This window comes from Ochotona curzoniae, unplaced genomic scaffold (genome assembly GCF_017591425.1).
Source record: "Ochotona curzoniae isolate NIBS_2020 unplaced genomic scaffold, NIBS_Ocur_1.0 contig_43, whole genome shotgun sequence".
NCBI lineage: Eukaryota > Metazoa > Chordata > Mammalia > Lagomorpha > Ochotonidae > Ochotona > Ochotona curzoniae.
In genome coordinates this window covers 39,308,540-39,324,693 of record NW_024466218.1, presented here as the reverse complement: position 1 = coordinate 39,324,693, position 16,154 = coordinate 39,308,540, and the positions used below count along the sequence as shown (strand labels likewise).

The following is a 16,154-nucleotide window of genomic DNA, read 5'->3' as shown; positions in this document are numbered from 1 at the left end:
GGACCCTGCACCTGCATGGGAGACCAAGAAGAGGCTCCTGGCTCCTGGCTCCTGGCTTTGGATTGGCTCAGCTCCAGCGACTACACCTACTTGTAGAGTGAACCAACAAATGAAAGATCTCTCTGTAAATCTAATAAAAATAAATAAACCTTTTTTAAAAAATAAAATTAAAAAGAAGAATACTAACAAATGCTGCTAGTACTCTGCCCCTGGGGGTCGCACTGGAGGAGGTACAAACCTTAGTTGGGCTTGACCTTGACATACCACAGTAACTCCTAGACTACTGTTGTCACCACAGTCCCAAGCCCACTGCATCAAGATGGGCAGACAGGCAGACGGGCAGGCAAGCAGGCAGGCAGGTAGACAGGGAGATAGGCAGGTGGGCAGGTGGGCAGACAGGGAGACGGGCAGAAGGACTAATGGGCAGACAGGCAGACACGCCGTCGGAGAGCGCATTCTGTGCGCGTGCAGCCACAAGGCAGGCTATCAGTCACTAGCAGAGAAGCCACAATGAAGAGCTGCTGGAGAGAGAGGTCATGTCCCGATGTCACGCAGCCATCAGACGACGCTCCGATCAACCCAACCCCTGGCCTCAGCTCTTCCCAAGTGCACTTGGTATCCAGCGAGGGAATGCATGGAGCACGACAAAACGACAGCAATTCTCACAGAGCAACACACAGACACGTTTGGGTCCACTCCTTTTAGCATGAGCAGACAATCTGCAATGAGGAAATAAAAATGGCATGACCTAGGAGATAATAGGTCTAACACATAAATTTTCCCTTAAAAAGTCTTTTTTATTTCTCTATATAAAAACCAGCCAATAAGAAAATGAATATTTACAGAAGAAGCAATTAGAACCCCAAATCTCCCATCACTAACACGTGGAGTGAGAGTCCCAGTGCTTGCGGAAGCCGTGCGTGCAGCCCCACCCTGGTGCAGCAGCACAATGAGACGGGATAATGAGCGCAGCAGCACCGTGGTTAGTAACCTCCACTTCAGAAACGCAGCCTTTGAACTGGCAAGTAATTTATTCCATTCCCAAAGCAATTTTCCTATTGTATTGAAAATTTTACCTCAGTATTTAGAAACAATAAGATGATGAATAATGGATTTTTCCGAGACGGGATAAGCACAGAATCCTAAGTGTCTTTGTTGCCTGGTGTCACACACACTTAATTGGTTTGTCACTCAAGAAAAATCAACGTTTCCAGCAATTAAGTATAATTCTGGAAACATATTTCTAAAACGAGTAAAAACAATGTGAACAAAGACACTGGGCCAGATGATAGCACCGCCAGCAGCACTGCCTCGGGAGCAGCAGGGACGGCTGTGGACCTGCCAGCCACGCTCAGGAACCAGGGACTCGCACTACGACACACCACTGGCCAGAGGTGCCGCATTCCCACGTGTCTCGTGTCTCCACCAACATTCTCAAGGCAACCACCAGCTTAAACCCAACAGCGACAATGCTTCCAACCTAGAGGGACGTTTCTGAGTAGTTAACTGATAGTAGAGAAACATGTTTACAATGCACTCATCCTCCAACTTTAAGAAAGACAAAGATTTCACCTTTGCTTGCATATTTAAGAAGTACTGTGCACATCAAATGCACCTGTCGAGCACAGTGATGTCACTGATGAACTAACAACTGCCAAACTGCAGACCGTTGAGGTGGCACAGGGGCTGCGGGCTGAGCACTGTCCCCTCCCCGGACCAGGGCCCTAGCACGCTGCCCAGCCCTGCTACCACCTACCCCATGAGTGTGTGGACTATGGCCTCGCCACACACCAGGGTTGGACTGCAGAGCTCCACGTCTTCCCAAAGAAAAAAGGTAAATGCCATCTCTCAAGTAATGTGTCAGCAGTACAGAGATAAACACCACACCAGTTAAAGCAGAGCAGCAACTGAATTAACCAGATTACAGACACGCTGCCTACAGAACATGCCTCACGCCTTGCTGCAACAAGCAAAAGGCGAACTGAGCAGTGAGCCACTGTGCTGAGGAGTGAACTCCATCTGAATGATAAACACTGTCAGGCTGGAGCTGGAAATCCCTCAGATGTTCTGCAAAATCCATGAATCCATGAAATAATAAAGCATCCCAGTTCTACATACAAACAGAGCAATTTCTGAATCAGAGTCCACGATACAATGGCCCACGGTATGCTAGTTGGCTCCAGACACACACTTGTGTTGCCTGAACCTGGGGTTTTGCATGTCTCCATATACAAACATTCAACCTCTTCCTCGAATGAAGAACGGATTCTTGTTACAGGGAATTCTTGCAGCTGATTCCAAGGAGTTCCCCCAAAGAAGCACTCTGCTGTGACCTGCACTGTGGGCAGCAGGCAAGGGGAGGCCAGAGGTCAAGCTATCACTTGGGGCCTCCTGCATCAAGACCTGCCTGCCCCCCCTGAGTCAGCTCCTGGGCAGCAGCAGGCACTGGGACCACTGCCACTCACGTGCAGACCCAGTGGGAGCGCCTGCCCCTGGGTGCAACCTGGCTACCAGGGCCCCTGGAGAAGTGAGCCAGGAAACAACAGATCGGAATCCACCTCCCCCTGCTCCCAGCCTATTCCACGCTGCGGCTCTGTCTCCAAATACCACACTTGATCTTGGCCAAAAGGCCAAGAAGTGATCTGTCTCTCAAATAAATAAATAAATACTGTGTTGTGTTTTTTAAATCATTCTACACCTTAAAAAAAAATAAAAAGCTTCTCAGGCTAGATGCTGGGGAAGTCCCAATCCACACTGGGTGCCTGGGCTCAACTCCTACCTCTGCTCGCTGACGCACACCAAGGCCTCAGCCGAGTCCTGCCATCCATACGGAGACGTGGGCTGCTGGTCCGGCCTCGCCCGGCCCCAGGGGAGTTAGCCAGCAAATGAGAGCTACCTTTCTGTCTCTTCCCATTGACCCTCAAATGAAAAATAAATAAATAAATAAATAAATAAATAAGCCTTCCCATCACGAACAATCACAGCAAAGGAGAAGTTGTGTTTTTACAACTAGTGAAATATTCATGAGGTCATCAGTATAATTGCAAAATTTTAAAAAAATTGTAGACTCTCAAAATAAACAAATGAGCATTTTTAAAACTTGTACTGCTTCCACTTACAAACACTAATATTTTACAGATAATGAGACAATAGCCATCTGCTCTCAGCACGAGTGGCTTTTTAAACACTGTAGTTTATGACAAGTGCCTCTAGGCAGGGCCACCAGCCACACAGCTAGAGAAGGCACAGCAAAGGCGCCGACAGACAGGAATAAACCGAGGAATACGACCAACATCACCCATAATTCGTTCCACTGCAAAGATAAGGTGACTAACAGCATCACTTGAGCAAATACCCAGTGTGAAGCTGCAACCACTGCCTCGTCCTGACCGGAGCTGTGGGTCCGGCACACACCTCTCGGCCCTTCTCCCCTTCCCCCACCCCGACGGACATGGATGGTACACCAGTCACACCCGCACTTTACACAACACAAACTCAGGGACAAGACCTGGCATGCAGCTGCTCACAATTTACCAATACTGTCTTTTAAGCATGTACCTAAATCGGCATAATTATAACGAACTAATTTCACTTCAGCAGCCAGTACTATAACATAGCAGGTAGAGCTGCCACTGGCAGCTGACACCCCCATGGGTGCCAGTTGTGTACCCAGCCTGTGCTCCGTTTCTGACCCATCTCCCTGCTAAAAACCTGGGAAAGCACCCACAGGGAGGCCCAGAGCAAGTTCACAGCTCCAGCCAGCTCCAACCTTGGCCGCTGTGGCACTGTCTCCCATCCATTAACTCTTTCAAATAAATAAGTCCTTCTAAAATTCACAACTCCTTGTGCACAGCAGAACAAAACATCACTTCCATATGACCAAAGAAAAGGCCTTCAAAGCCCACTAGGTGCTGACTAGTACGCAACTCCCAACTGCAGTGTGGACAGGGAGGCACCATGACAGAAAACAGAAAACAATACACTGTCTAACATTTACTTGTATTACATAGCATGTACTTCCCCAAAACAGAAATATAAAAATCATAATTTTCATATAAAACTATGTACTTTACAGTTTCAAAATATGAAAAACAGTCTTCAGCTCGCTGACGTGCACCACGGCCTTAGCCGAGTCCTGCCATGCACATGGAGACATGGGCTGGGATTCTGGCTCCTGGTCCGGCCTCACCTGGCCCCAGGGGTGCAGATGCGTGGGGAGTTAGCAACACTGGAGTCCAGGAGCCATAAAAGTGCAGCACGGACAGAATAGCCTGGCCCAGGCACAGCACAGGCAACAGAAGCTTCTGGACAGCAGTCATTCCCCACTGGGCTTCCTGGCCCTGCTCTAACCTAGAAAGCGCCCTACCATGGCCCAGATGGTGAGAGGAGTCTGGGGTGGGTGCTCCCCGCCCCTTGGCAGCCCCTATGGGTGCAGGGATGCTGCGGCCTCACTCTCGCTCCAAAGCAAATGACTGTGACCTGTGACGGTCTCATTCTGTCAGGGACTCACACTGCGTGGCGAGGTGACACAGTATCCTGCCCATGACAAGGAAGGTACCCTGCCAGGCCATGCACAAGAGGTGATTTACTCACAGAGGCTAGAGACGTGTGCGTGAGCCAAGTACAGATGGGCACTTCGGAGCCACCTCCCTACCGATCCTGCAGCCTGCCGACGGCTGTCGTACTCCCACTAGAAAATGACGCAACTTGATGACACAGCACCATGGTCTGCCCAGTTTACTAAGCGGTGCACAGGATCTGGAGGAAACCTGGCTCTTCACCCCCAGCTGGCAATGCCAAGGCAGGGTCCCCCAACATGGTCTCAGAAGAGGGTTAGTGAGATAGAAGGTTCACACAGCATTCAGGGCTTCACAATAGGCAACTTGTCCAGAAGACAAAACATTTGGAAGAGCAAGACCCAAAAACAGCTCAGTGAACAGCAGCATCAGTAGATGTCACATCAGAATTACTGCAATGCTGAAATTATCAGACCAAGATCTGCAACTGCAACAAACGAAGCAGAATCAACTGAAGATGTTGACATGAAAACATGAAATACAGGACCGCATCGTGGTGTACCTGGGGAGGCAGAAGACAGCTTGAGTCCATGGATCTCTGCCACCCTCTCGGAGACCAAGACAGAGCCCCGGGCTCCTGCCCTCGGCCTGGCCCGGCCCTGGACGCTGCAGCAACAGTGTGAGTGAACCAATGGCTGGAAGATCTCTCTCTGTGCTCCCTTTCTCTGTCACTTTGCCTCTAAAATAAAATCTTAAAAGGTATGGATAGGCTTGCCAACAACAGAATGGAGGAAGCAAAGCCAGAGTAGAGGGAAGGAGGAGGAGGCTGAGGGGGACCAGTATGTGACTAGAAGACAGGGCAGCAGAGACAGCCTCCTCTGTACAGGAACACACTTCAATCAGCAGAAATGAAGGCCCCTCCAGGACCACGGAAGACCTTACAGGACAACAGAGCCAAGCCAGGGTGAAGCTCAGTAAGGATTCCAACAGTGGCCAGTACAGGTATGTACAGCTGAGCACACTGGCTCCCAGTGGGGAGCAAGGCTCGGTGGCTTCCAGGATCACCCCATCCTAGGTGGAGGTTAGGTTTTTTGACTCACACAAGTGCCTGTAGCCAGGCTGTGTGGCTACACTGGAGTATGGGGGCTTGTGGCAGGCCTTCAATACCCCCTGCCTTGAGGCCCTCAGGCCGCCCCACACCCTCATGGTTGGAGGGTCTTGATTTACAGGGGGAAGATGGGATCACACAGGTGGTAGTGAGAGATGACCTGTGGTTTTTATGCCCAGGTTAGGAACTACAGCTGAGGGACTCTATTGATACGTCCATAGCATGTGTATGTATGTATGGGACCCATACCAAAGTGGTTTGGAGGGGAGAACAAGAGATAAGTCAATATGATAGCAGCGTCTGTGGGGGCAGTGTGGGCTCACCCCTGTGCAACTGGAATCTCTGCTGGCTCCTCCAAGAATTGAGGATGGGGTCAGGCCTTGCTGGGTTGGGGTTCCACTGGTGAGAAAGAGAGTAGGACTGGGTGCAGGAGGCATGGCTGTACATGGCTACAGACTGCACCGGCACAGGTGTGCACTGGGATGGTGGAGTGACAGATTGGGTTTAACTCCAGCCCCCTGGTACTCCTGAGAGCCAGGCTGGGTGTAGAACAGGCCAGGCTAGGTCTTGACTCCCACTGAACTACCTGAAAGCTGTGTCTAGGCATGGACCAGGTATCACTGGGCTGCAACATTCAACAACAAGAACCAGAACAAATGTGGCCGGTTGAACAAGGTCACTGTTCTTGTCAGGACAGAAGGTGGACAAAGTAAACCTGGACCAACGACCCTCTGGTGTGTGTGAACTGCCACTGGGAGGAGACTCAACAGAGGAGCTTGGGAAACTCCTTCATTGGGATGTAGTCTCTGCATGTGATCCCAAGAAGCAAGGCAAGGAGCAACCCAGACCATGCCAGGTTACAGTACCTGTTGGCATACATGTGGGTCAGGTCTGGGGACAGACCAGTCTGGGCCAGCGCAGAACACGCACTGGCAGATCTGAGAACCAGGGCAGGAGGAACCAGTTTGGGCTAGTTCACATTAGGGCCAGGCACCAATCAGGCTGGGCTGGGATAGGCTGCAGCACCCACCAGCAGGAGCTGGAACAGGGGGCAGATTAGACTAGGCCAGGCTGCACAATAAGATTGTGGATGCTAAGGTGAGGTGAGTCATGCCAGCCTGGGCCCAGCAGGGGCCGGGTATGTGAGCCCCAGGTACAGGGGATCTGACAGGGTTTGGGTACCTTGGCTCATGTCCTGGGGGCCCCCTGTGTAGTGGGAGCTGGGTTCCTGAACTCTGGGATGGGGGAACTGGTGGGGTTTGGGTCACTTGGCCCAGATTCTGGGGGCCGCCTTCTAGGTGTGTATGGTTTTTTGTGAACCCCGGGGATGGAGAATATGACGGGGTTGGGTCTCCTGGCCTGGGTCCCAGGGCCCACATACTAGGTGGGTGTCAGTTCTGTGAGCCCCAAGGGTGGGGGAGCTGGCGATGCTTGGGATGCCTGGCCCGGGTACTTGGACTTGCCTGCAAGAACATGTTCTACTTAATGAAAAAGGTGGAGCAGCGGACACAGGCCCTGTTACAGAAAGAGAACGAACACGGCAGCACATTTGGTACTGTAGCAGAAAAAGGAGAACAGAACAAACTGGACAACTGCCTCACACAAACGGTGACAGCAAAAAATGTCAGTGAAATGAGCCACTGGACACTGAGGGTGAAGTCATCCTCGGATCTGTGAAATCAGCAGCATTGCAGAACTATCCAAACCACTTGAACAGAACCCTTGGAATATGTGCACACGGAGACTCGGGGTTGATCTGAGGCGGCAGTTCCTCATCCCTGGTACCGGGGCCCGTGGAAAGTCATAAGCGGTTTCCCCCTTTGTCTGTCCCCTTCACCCAGGAATAACAAAAAGAAACAGCAAATTTGGAAGCAATGAGTTCACCCAATTTTCACTAAACCTCAATCGTTCCCACCCTGATCAACCATGGAATCTTTATTTTAAAATTAAAAAAAAAAAAAAAGGGCCTGGCGGCGTGGCCTAGCAGCAAAGGTCTTCGCCTTGTACACGCCAGGATCCCATATGGGCGCCGGCTCTAATACCGGCAGCTCAACTTCCCATTCAGCTCCCTGCTTGTGGCCCGGGAAAGCAGTCAAGTACGGCCCAAAGCTTTGGGACCCTGCACCCACGTAGGAGACCCGGAAGAAGTTCCTGGATCCTGGCTTCGGACCAGCATAGCATCAGCCGTTGCACTCACTTGGGGAGTGAATCATCGGACGGAAGGTATTCCTCTCTGTCTCTCCTCCTCTCTGTATATCTCACTTTTCAATAAATAAATAAATCTTTAAAAAAAATAAATTAAAAAAAAAAAGAATTCCAGTAGTGTCTGGAAACATGCAAATTTGACAAAAGGCAAACTTACAGATTCAAGAAGCTATGCAAACCACAGACAGGATGAATATGAAGCAATCCACACCAAGACCACAATAATCAAGGGACTGAAAACGGAAGACAGAAGCCTGGGGGCAACAAGCGAAGAGACAGCTCATCCGCACTAACCTTCCATCAGGACCATGGAAGCCGCAAATAACTTGCATGCCCAAATTCCAGATGGCAGGGCCCTATTCCTGCCACACATACCCCTGAAACACAAATCCAACCAAACAGCGTATCTTTATTCCTATATTTGATTTACAAATTGGGCTCAGGTAGCAATAAAATAGGACAAGTATATAACAATATGCTGACATGACACTGCCAGCATCATCACTCCTGAGCTTCAGGGCCATGACTAAAAAACAGCTCCTTCAACACAAGCGCCAAGACTGTGACAGTCAACACTATGTCAGGGCAACAACCAAGGCAGCAGCAGAGCAGACATGACCCAAGGGACGCGGAGGTCACACAGAGCACACACACAGACAGCAGACATGATGCACGGGACACGGAGGCCACATGGAGCACAGACAGGCAGACAGACATGATGCACGGGACACGGAGGCCACATGGAGCACAGACAGACAGATAGCAGCCTTGATGCACAGGACACCGAGGCCCCACAGACCACACTGACACAGAGGGACTGCAGTGCATTCACCACAGCCCTCGGGACAGCATTTCCTGGACACTGAGCTTCTGCTGCCCAGTTTTCCTTAGACGTGTCAACTCTTCATCTCTGGATTTTACACCACACTGAGGGAAGCAGACCACAGGAACAGGGCCCGGCTGCTGTTGCTGGCAACACGAGCCTTTCCGGTGACAGGAACAGAGTGTCTATTTCCTCAGGCTGACCCTAACAGAATGACGAGAGGAGTTAGGAAGCAGCACAAAAATAAGGAACGTGGGGACATCGAGAAATAAGATAACAGAAAGGACAAAATATATGAGTCAATACAACAGGCTTTCTTTCCAAAGTTCCTAAATAATGTTTGAGAGCTATGACAAAAAGCATAAAAATGTCTAATACGTGGCTCAGATTGTAAGGACTATATCCCCATGCCTCTACATGTATAGTTTACATGTAAGTTCAGAAGAGAATTACAGTGCCAACAAGACAGAGAAAGGGATGTGAAAGGGTAGCCACTGTGGCACGTGACACCAGTTGCCACGCGGGGACTGGTAATGTCACAGGAAGCAGCTGGCAGCGTCCCAAGAACTCCTTCTGCAGTGAACGGCTGGGAGGGAAAGGAAGGACGCATGACGTCACAGCACCTCACCACACACCTGCTGCTACCTGCTAACCACGTAGTGTATGTGCATACACAAGTGCCACCATGACAGAAGCAAACCAATCTCAAAAGTTACATGGAGAAAACTGGAGTGATGGCTCAACTACTTAATTCTCCACCTGAGTGCTGACATTACATTTGGGAACCTGTTCATGACCCAGCTGCTCCACTTCCCATCCAGCTCCCTGCCTGTAGTCTGGGAAAGCAGAGGAGGACCAGCCAAAGGCTTGCGTCTCTGCACCCGCATGGGAGACCTGGAAGCTCTTGGCTCTGTTTTCAGATCAGCTCAGCTCTGGCTGGTGTGACCACTAGGGAGTGAACCAGCAGATGGAAGATCTCTCTCTGTGCTTCTCCCTCTCCGTGTATATCTGCCTTTCCAATTAAAAGAAATAAGTCTTTAAGAATAAGAATATGGGGCCTCACGGCGTGGCCTAGCAGCTAAAGTCCTCACCTTCAACGCACTGGGATCCCATATAGGCGCCAGTTCTAATCTCAGTTCCTCCACTTCCCATCCAGCTCCCTGCTTGTGGCCCAGGAAAGCAGTCAAGGATGGCCCAAAGCTTTGGGACCCTACACCCGCATGGGAGATCTGGAGGAGGTTCCTGGTTCCCGGCTTCGGATCAGCAAAGCGCCGGCCGTTGCGGTCACTTGGGGAGTGAATCATCGGACAGAAGATCTCCCTCTCTGTCTCTCCTCTTCTCTGTATATCTGACTTTGTAAAAAAAAAAAATAAGCAAATCTTTAAAAAATGGCAAATTTTCACTGCTTCCTGCTTCCCTCCAACGCATCCAACTACAAACTCTGGAGATAAAACAAGAGCTAACCAAGGGGCATCCAGAAGGGTGGGAGAGGGCAGCCATGAAAGGAAGGTGACCGGCATCAGAGATGGTCAGGGGAAACACGATAGGACAATGCTCCCCACCTAAGTTCCTGAGCCGGTCACCCAGCAACTGAAGGCTCACCCATCACCCATCCCCAGACAGGAGCCAGGAGGGAGAGTGTGGCCTTCCCTAACAGGAGACTGCTGTCCTCCATCAGGAGAGCAGGGAAGCCAGCTATAGCCACTGGCTGCCCCAGCAAACCCCAGCTCCTCTCCCCCACGACAGCCATGTGAACATGGGTGGCTCACCCCATCCACCACTCATGGCTCTCCAGCTAAGACAGCCATGTGAACACGGGCGCCTCACCCCATCCATGGTCCAGGGCTCCTCTCCCTCACCTGGAGCCCCAAGCACTCAGGTGGCAGCAGGAGGGAAAGGCCCCTCTCCCACCCAGACACCAGGAGGGCCGGTGCCCACAGGTGAATCCCTCCCAAGAAGCCTCTTTATCCCAGGGCCTGCTTTTGTCTCTTAGTGGGAGTTGCAGGACTTGGAACACCTCACCCCATCCAGCTCACAAGCACCAGCAGGGACCAGGAGGGGTCACCGCAAGCACACAGGGCAGCACCACTGCCCACAACTACAGGCCAGCATCTAAGCCTAAAGAGAAACAGGTGGCCACATGACAAGTAACATATGAAAAAAAAATGTACTCTCCTGAGAGAATCTGCAAAACACCCGGAAGATAATCAGAACAATCCCTCACAGTCAGTCAGAATTAGAACCAGCACCAGCACTGGGGTACTTAGACACAGCACCCTAAAGCAGCACACAAGAGAACACTTCAACCATCAACTAAAATATTCTTCGAACAAATTATAAAATAAAAACATGTAGTAATAGAAACGAAACCCCATTGGTCAGACCCACAGTAGACTGAACAGGTACAGAAAGACAAAATGAGGCTAGTTGCTGTGGGTGCTGGTTCCAGTCCCACCTGCTCCACTTCCATCCCACCTGCTCCACTTCCAACGCAGCTCCCTACCAATGCACCTGTAAAGGCAGCAGGGGATGACCCAAGTCCATGGGCCCCTGCACCAACAGGGGACACCAGGAAGAAGCTCCTGGCTCCTGGCTTTGGAACAGCCAGCTCTGGCCACTGCAGCCATTTAGGGAGTGAACCTACAGATGGACTATTTCTATCTGTGTGTGTCTCCCTATAAGTCGCCTTTCAAAAGAATAAACCTTTAAAAAAGAGAGAGAGAGAGAGAAATGAGCCTGGCACAATAGTGTAGTGGCTAGAGTCCTTGCCTTGAATGCTTCAGGATCCCATATGGGCACTGGTTCTAATCCCAGTGGCCCTGCTTCCCATCCAGCTCCCTACCTGCAGCATGGGAAAGCAGTGGAGGATGGCCCAAAGCCTTGGGACCCTGCACCCGCGTGGGATACCCAGATCTCCTAGCTCCCGGCTTTGGATTGGCTCAGCTCCAGCCTTTGCAGCCACTTGGGGAGTGAATCCTCAGACGGAAGATCTTCCTCTCTGTCTCTGCTCCTCTCTGTATATCTGCCTTTTCAATAAAAAGAAATAAATCTTTAAAAGAGAGAGAGAAGCTGAACTATAAAGTAAGAACAGAGAAAAGAGCCCAATACTGCACAGCAGTTTGTGGAAGTTACAAGCATAAGATTCAACTTTCATACATCTGCAAATCAAACAGACAACAGAACATGGGGATTTCAGCAATCACACAGCTCTAGGAATAACAGCAAACACCACCACAAAGCTGGCAAGAGACAAACAACAAAAGCCAAAAACACAAAATCTAAACAAAGACACATCATAAGTAAACTCTGCAGACCAAACAAATTGGACACTAGAGAGCAGAGAGACATAAAAGACACGTGTGAGACACAGAAAGGACACATGTGAGACACAGAAAGGACAAGTGTGACACACAGAAAGGACACGTTTGAGACACAGAAAGGACACGTGTGAGACACAGAAAGGACACGTGTGAGAGGCACAGAAAGGACAAGTGTGAGACACAGAAAGGACACGTGTGAGACACAGAAAGGACACGTGTGTGAGACACAGAAAGGACAAGTGTGAGACACAGAAATGACATGTGTGAGACACAGAAAGGACAACATGTGAGACACAGAAAGGACACATGTGAGACACAGAAAGGACACGTGTGAGACACAGAAATGACACGTGTGAGACACAGAAAGGACACATGTGAGACACAGAAAGGACACGTGTGAGACACAGAAAGGACACGTGTGAGGCACAGAAAGGACACGTGTGAGAGGCACAGAAAGGACAAGTGTGAGACACAGAAAGGACACATGTGAGACACAGAAAGGACACGTGTGACTCAGGACACATGTGAGAGGCACAGAAAGGACACGTGTGAGAGGCAAAAAGGACACGTGTGAGACACAGAAAGGACACATGTGAGACACAGAAAGGACATGTGAGACACAGAAAGGACACGTGTGTGAGACACAGAAAGGACACATGTGAGACACAGAAAGGACACGTGTGACTCAGAAAGGACACATGTGAGAGGCACAGAAAGGACATGTGTGAGAGGCAAAAAAGGACAAGTGTGAGACACAGAAAGGACACATGTGAGACACAGAAAGGACACGTGTGTGAGACACAGAAAGGACAAGTGTGAGACACAGAAAGGACACGTGTGTGAGACACAGAAAGGACAACATGTGAGACACAGAAAGGACACATGTGAGACACAGAAAGGACACGTGTGAGACACAGAAAGGACACGTGTGAGACACAGAAAGGACAAGTGTGAGACACAGAAAGGACACGTGTGAGACACAGAAAGGACACGTGTGAGACACAGAAAGGACACATGTGAGAGGCAAAGAAAGGACACATGTGAGAGGCACAGAAAGGACAACATGTGAGACACAGAAAGGACAACATGTGAGACACAGAAAGGACACATGTGAGACACAGAAATGACACGTGTGAGACACAGAAAGGACACGTGTGAGACACAGGACACATGTGAGACAATAAAGGACACGTGTGAGAGACAGAAAGGACATGTGAGAGACAGAAGCCGAGTGAAGGCAGGTCCCCACAGGTACCAGGTGCAAGCAGAGCTAACACATGTCAGTCAGCAGTACATAGCCACTGGTATTTAAGGGGAAATAATACATTTTCAGATGAAAGGAATTGAAGGATTGGTTATAGCAAGAAGTTTTAATAGATATAAATAATAGACACCATGAGGACGGAAGGAAAATAAAGGGGAGAACTGTGGATACAAACCACAGACAGTTCTATGCGCTATCCAGCACCTATGTGCCTAAAACACACAGTACAATCTGATACTGAGGGCTGAAATGCAACACACCTGTACACCACAGTACACCAACGGTGACACACAGGAGACACCTGAAACCACATACCTGGTGACAGAGGAGACTGCTGAAACCACGGACACAACAGGAAATCACTCAATGAAACCTCACCAAGGGACAGAAACATGAAGAATGGTATGCTTAAGTAGCAACGTCTCAATAATTACCTAAATATAAATGGACCGGCCTGGTGGCGTGGCCTAGTGCCTAGAGGCCTCGCCTTGAACGTGCCAGGATCCCATATGGGTGCCAGTTCTAATCCCGGCGGCCCCACTTCCCATCCAGCTCCCTGCTTGTGGCCTGGGAAAGCAGTCAAGGATGGCCCAAAGCCTTGGGACCCTGCACCCGCGTGGGAAACCCGGAGGAGGCTCCGGGCTCCTGGCTTCGGATCGGCTCAGCTCTAGCTGTTGCAGCCACTTGGGGAGTAAACCATCAGGATGAAAGATCTTCCTCTCTGTATACCTGACTTTCCAATAAAGAAAAATAAATCTTTAAAAAATATACAAATGGACCAAACATGGCAATCAAAATATGTAGGCAATGGATGAAAACACAAATCTGTCAACATTCCTTCACTTGGAATCCACACAGGTAGGTGGAAAGCTAACATCATGCAAACCCTGACCAGGAGAGCACGGTCACTTTAAAGACCAACAGCAATTTAAAGGACAGCCTAAGGCAGGTCCTGTGGCATAGTACATTAAGCCTCTGCCTGCAGCACTATATCCTATCCAGCTGGGACAGTGGTGTATGACCCAAGTTCTTGAGACCCTGCACCCACCTGGGAGACCCAGGGGAAGACTCCTGGCTCCTGTGCCCTTGTGACCACCTAGGGAGTCATGAGTGGATGGAAGATCTCTTTCTCTAGGCCTCTCTGGCTCTGCCTTTCAAATGAATAAAACAAACCTTTTTTAAAATAAAAGACGGGGTGGACAATCCAGCGTGTCCACACAGGTTAGAAAGCTTCGACGTATATAAAGCAAGCACAGATGGATTCAAACTCTGGTGGGCTCTGGCTTAGAAACAGGTGCTCCATGACTAACCAGCCGTCACCTAGAGGTGACCACTGAGAATTTGCAGTGCGGCTGCTCTCACAGACAGCTGTGGAGTCCACTTCACACCAGCCACCAGACCGGTGCAGCAGCTGCGGGGGGAAGCAGACGAGCCAAGACCAGCCCCAGCTGGCAAGGCTGTAACACACACCCAAGGTCTGTCACTGCATCCCCGACAGAAGGCTCATGCATGGCTCAGCGTACTGAGTCTTCAGCCGAGGGTGAACATTTAGTAAACTTCGGGAAGTGTCTTCCCAGGGATTGAGATCTCCATTTCAAATCAAAGATCTGCCTTTTAACTCAACCATTCAGCCACCTAAGGCCATGGGTTGAAGTCACCTGGACGGATTTCCACAGCCATCCCTACAAACACATGGCTGTGAGGGACAGTCCTGGGGCTTACATGCCCCCTGCTGACAACTGTACTGGGGGTCACATATCCCCCACCAGCAGACGGTACTGAGGTGACATGTCCCAGCCGGTGGACACTCCTAGAGGGGTGTCACACGTCCGCAATGACAGTCCTGAGGGTCGCACGTCCCCAAGATGGACAGTCTTGGGAGTCACATGCCCCCCCGCCAGCAGACGGTCCTGGGAGTCACAAGTCCCCATGAAGGATGGTCCTGGGGTCACACAGTCACAAGTCCCCAAGACAGACGGTCCCGGGGTCACATGTCCCCATCGGCGGACGGTCCTGGGGACAAACGGTCACATGTCGTCCCCATGACGGACGGTCCTGGGGTCACACGTGCCCATGACGAACAGTCCTGGGGGTCACATGGACACACGTCCCCAAGACAGACGGTCGATCCTGGGGTCACACATCCCCATCGGCAGACAGTCCTGGGGTCACACGGTCACGTCCCCACGGCGGACGGTCCTGGAATCACACGGTCACACGTCCCTATGAAGGACGGACCTGGGGTCACACGTCCCAATCGGGGGATGGTCCTGGGGTCACACGGTCACACGTCGTCCCCATGACGGACGATCCTGGGGTCACACGGTTACACGTCCCCACAGCGGACGAGTCTGGGGCCCCGATCAGGTGTTGTCCACCACACCCTCATCAGGACCGACGGCAGCGCCCACGAAGCCCCGGCGCCGGCCGCCCGTGCCCCCACGCCCGCCCAGCCTCATCGGCGGGGACCCCGGAGCTTGGGGGACGGGACCGGTCGCCGCCGTTACCTGCCGCGCCGGTCGGCCCCCGGCCCGGGCCCCGCCGCGCTGTAGTAGGCCGCGCGTCTGCGGTTGGGGGCGCCCGCCCCAGCGGCGTTGCGCACCGGGTACAGAGGAATCTGGTCTGCCATGTCCGGCCGCCCGGCAGCCTCACACCCGAGCACCGGCCGCGTCCTCCCCGACGGACCCTCAACTCCAACTGGGCCAGTTAGCCGCCCGCGCCCCGTCCCGCCCCCAGTGCGTCGCCGCCCGATGACGCCACCGAGCAGTGGAGGCGCGGCGGAGGGCGTGGCGCACACAGGCCACGCCCCCGACGCACGCCGGTTGGAGGTGAGCCCGACGCGGGGGCGTGACGTTCAGAGGTCCCGCCCCGCCTCGCGTCCGGCCCTTGGGACCCCGGAGCGAGGGGCGTGGCTCTG

General features: G+C 51.6%; 1 protein-coding gene across 4 annotated transcripts in view; it reads right to left on the bottom strand.

Annotated features, from left to right (window-relative positions):
* Positions 1–15,929, bottom strand: part of ATP9B (ATPase phospholipid transporting 9B (putative)) — a 164,007-nt gene extending 148,078 nt beyond the window's left edge. For all 4 annotated transcript variants that reach the window (XM_040985149.1, XM_040985150.1, XM_040985151.1 and 1 more), the window contains exon 1: positions 15,745–15,929. In XM_040985149.1, coding sequence (XP_040841083.1) covers positions 15,745–15,866 — 122 coding nt within the window. In that variant the 5' untranslated portion in view covers positions 15,867–15,929. The remainder of the gene's footprint in view (positions 1–15,744) is intronic.
* Between the last annotated feature and the right edge of the window lie 225 nt (positions 15,930–16,154).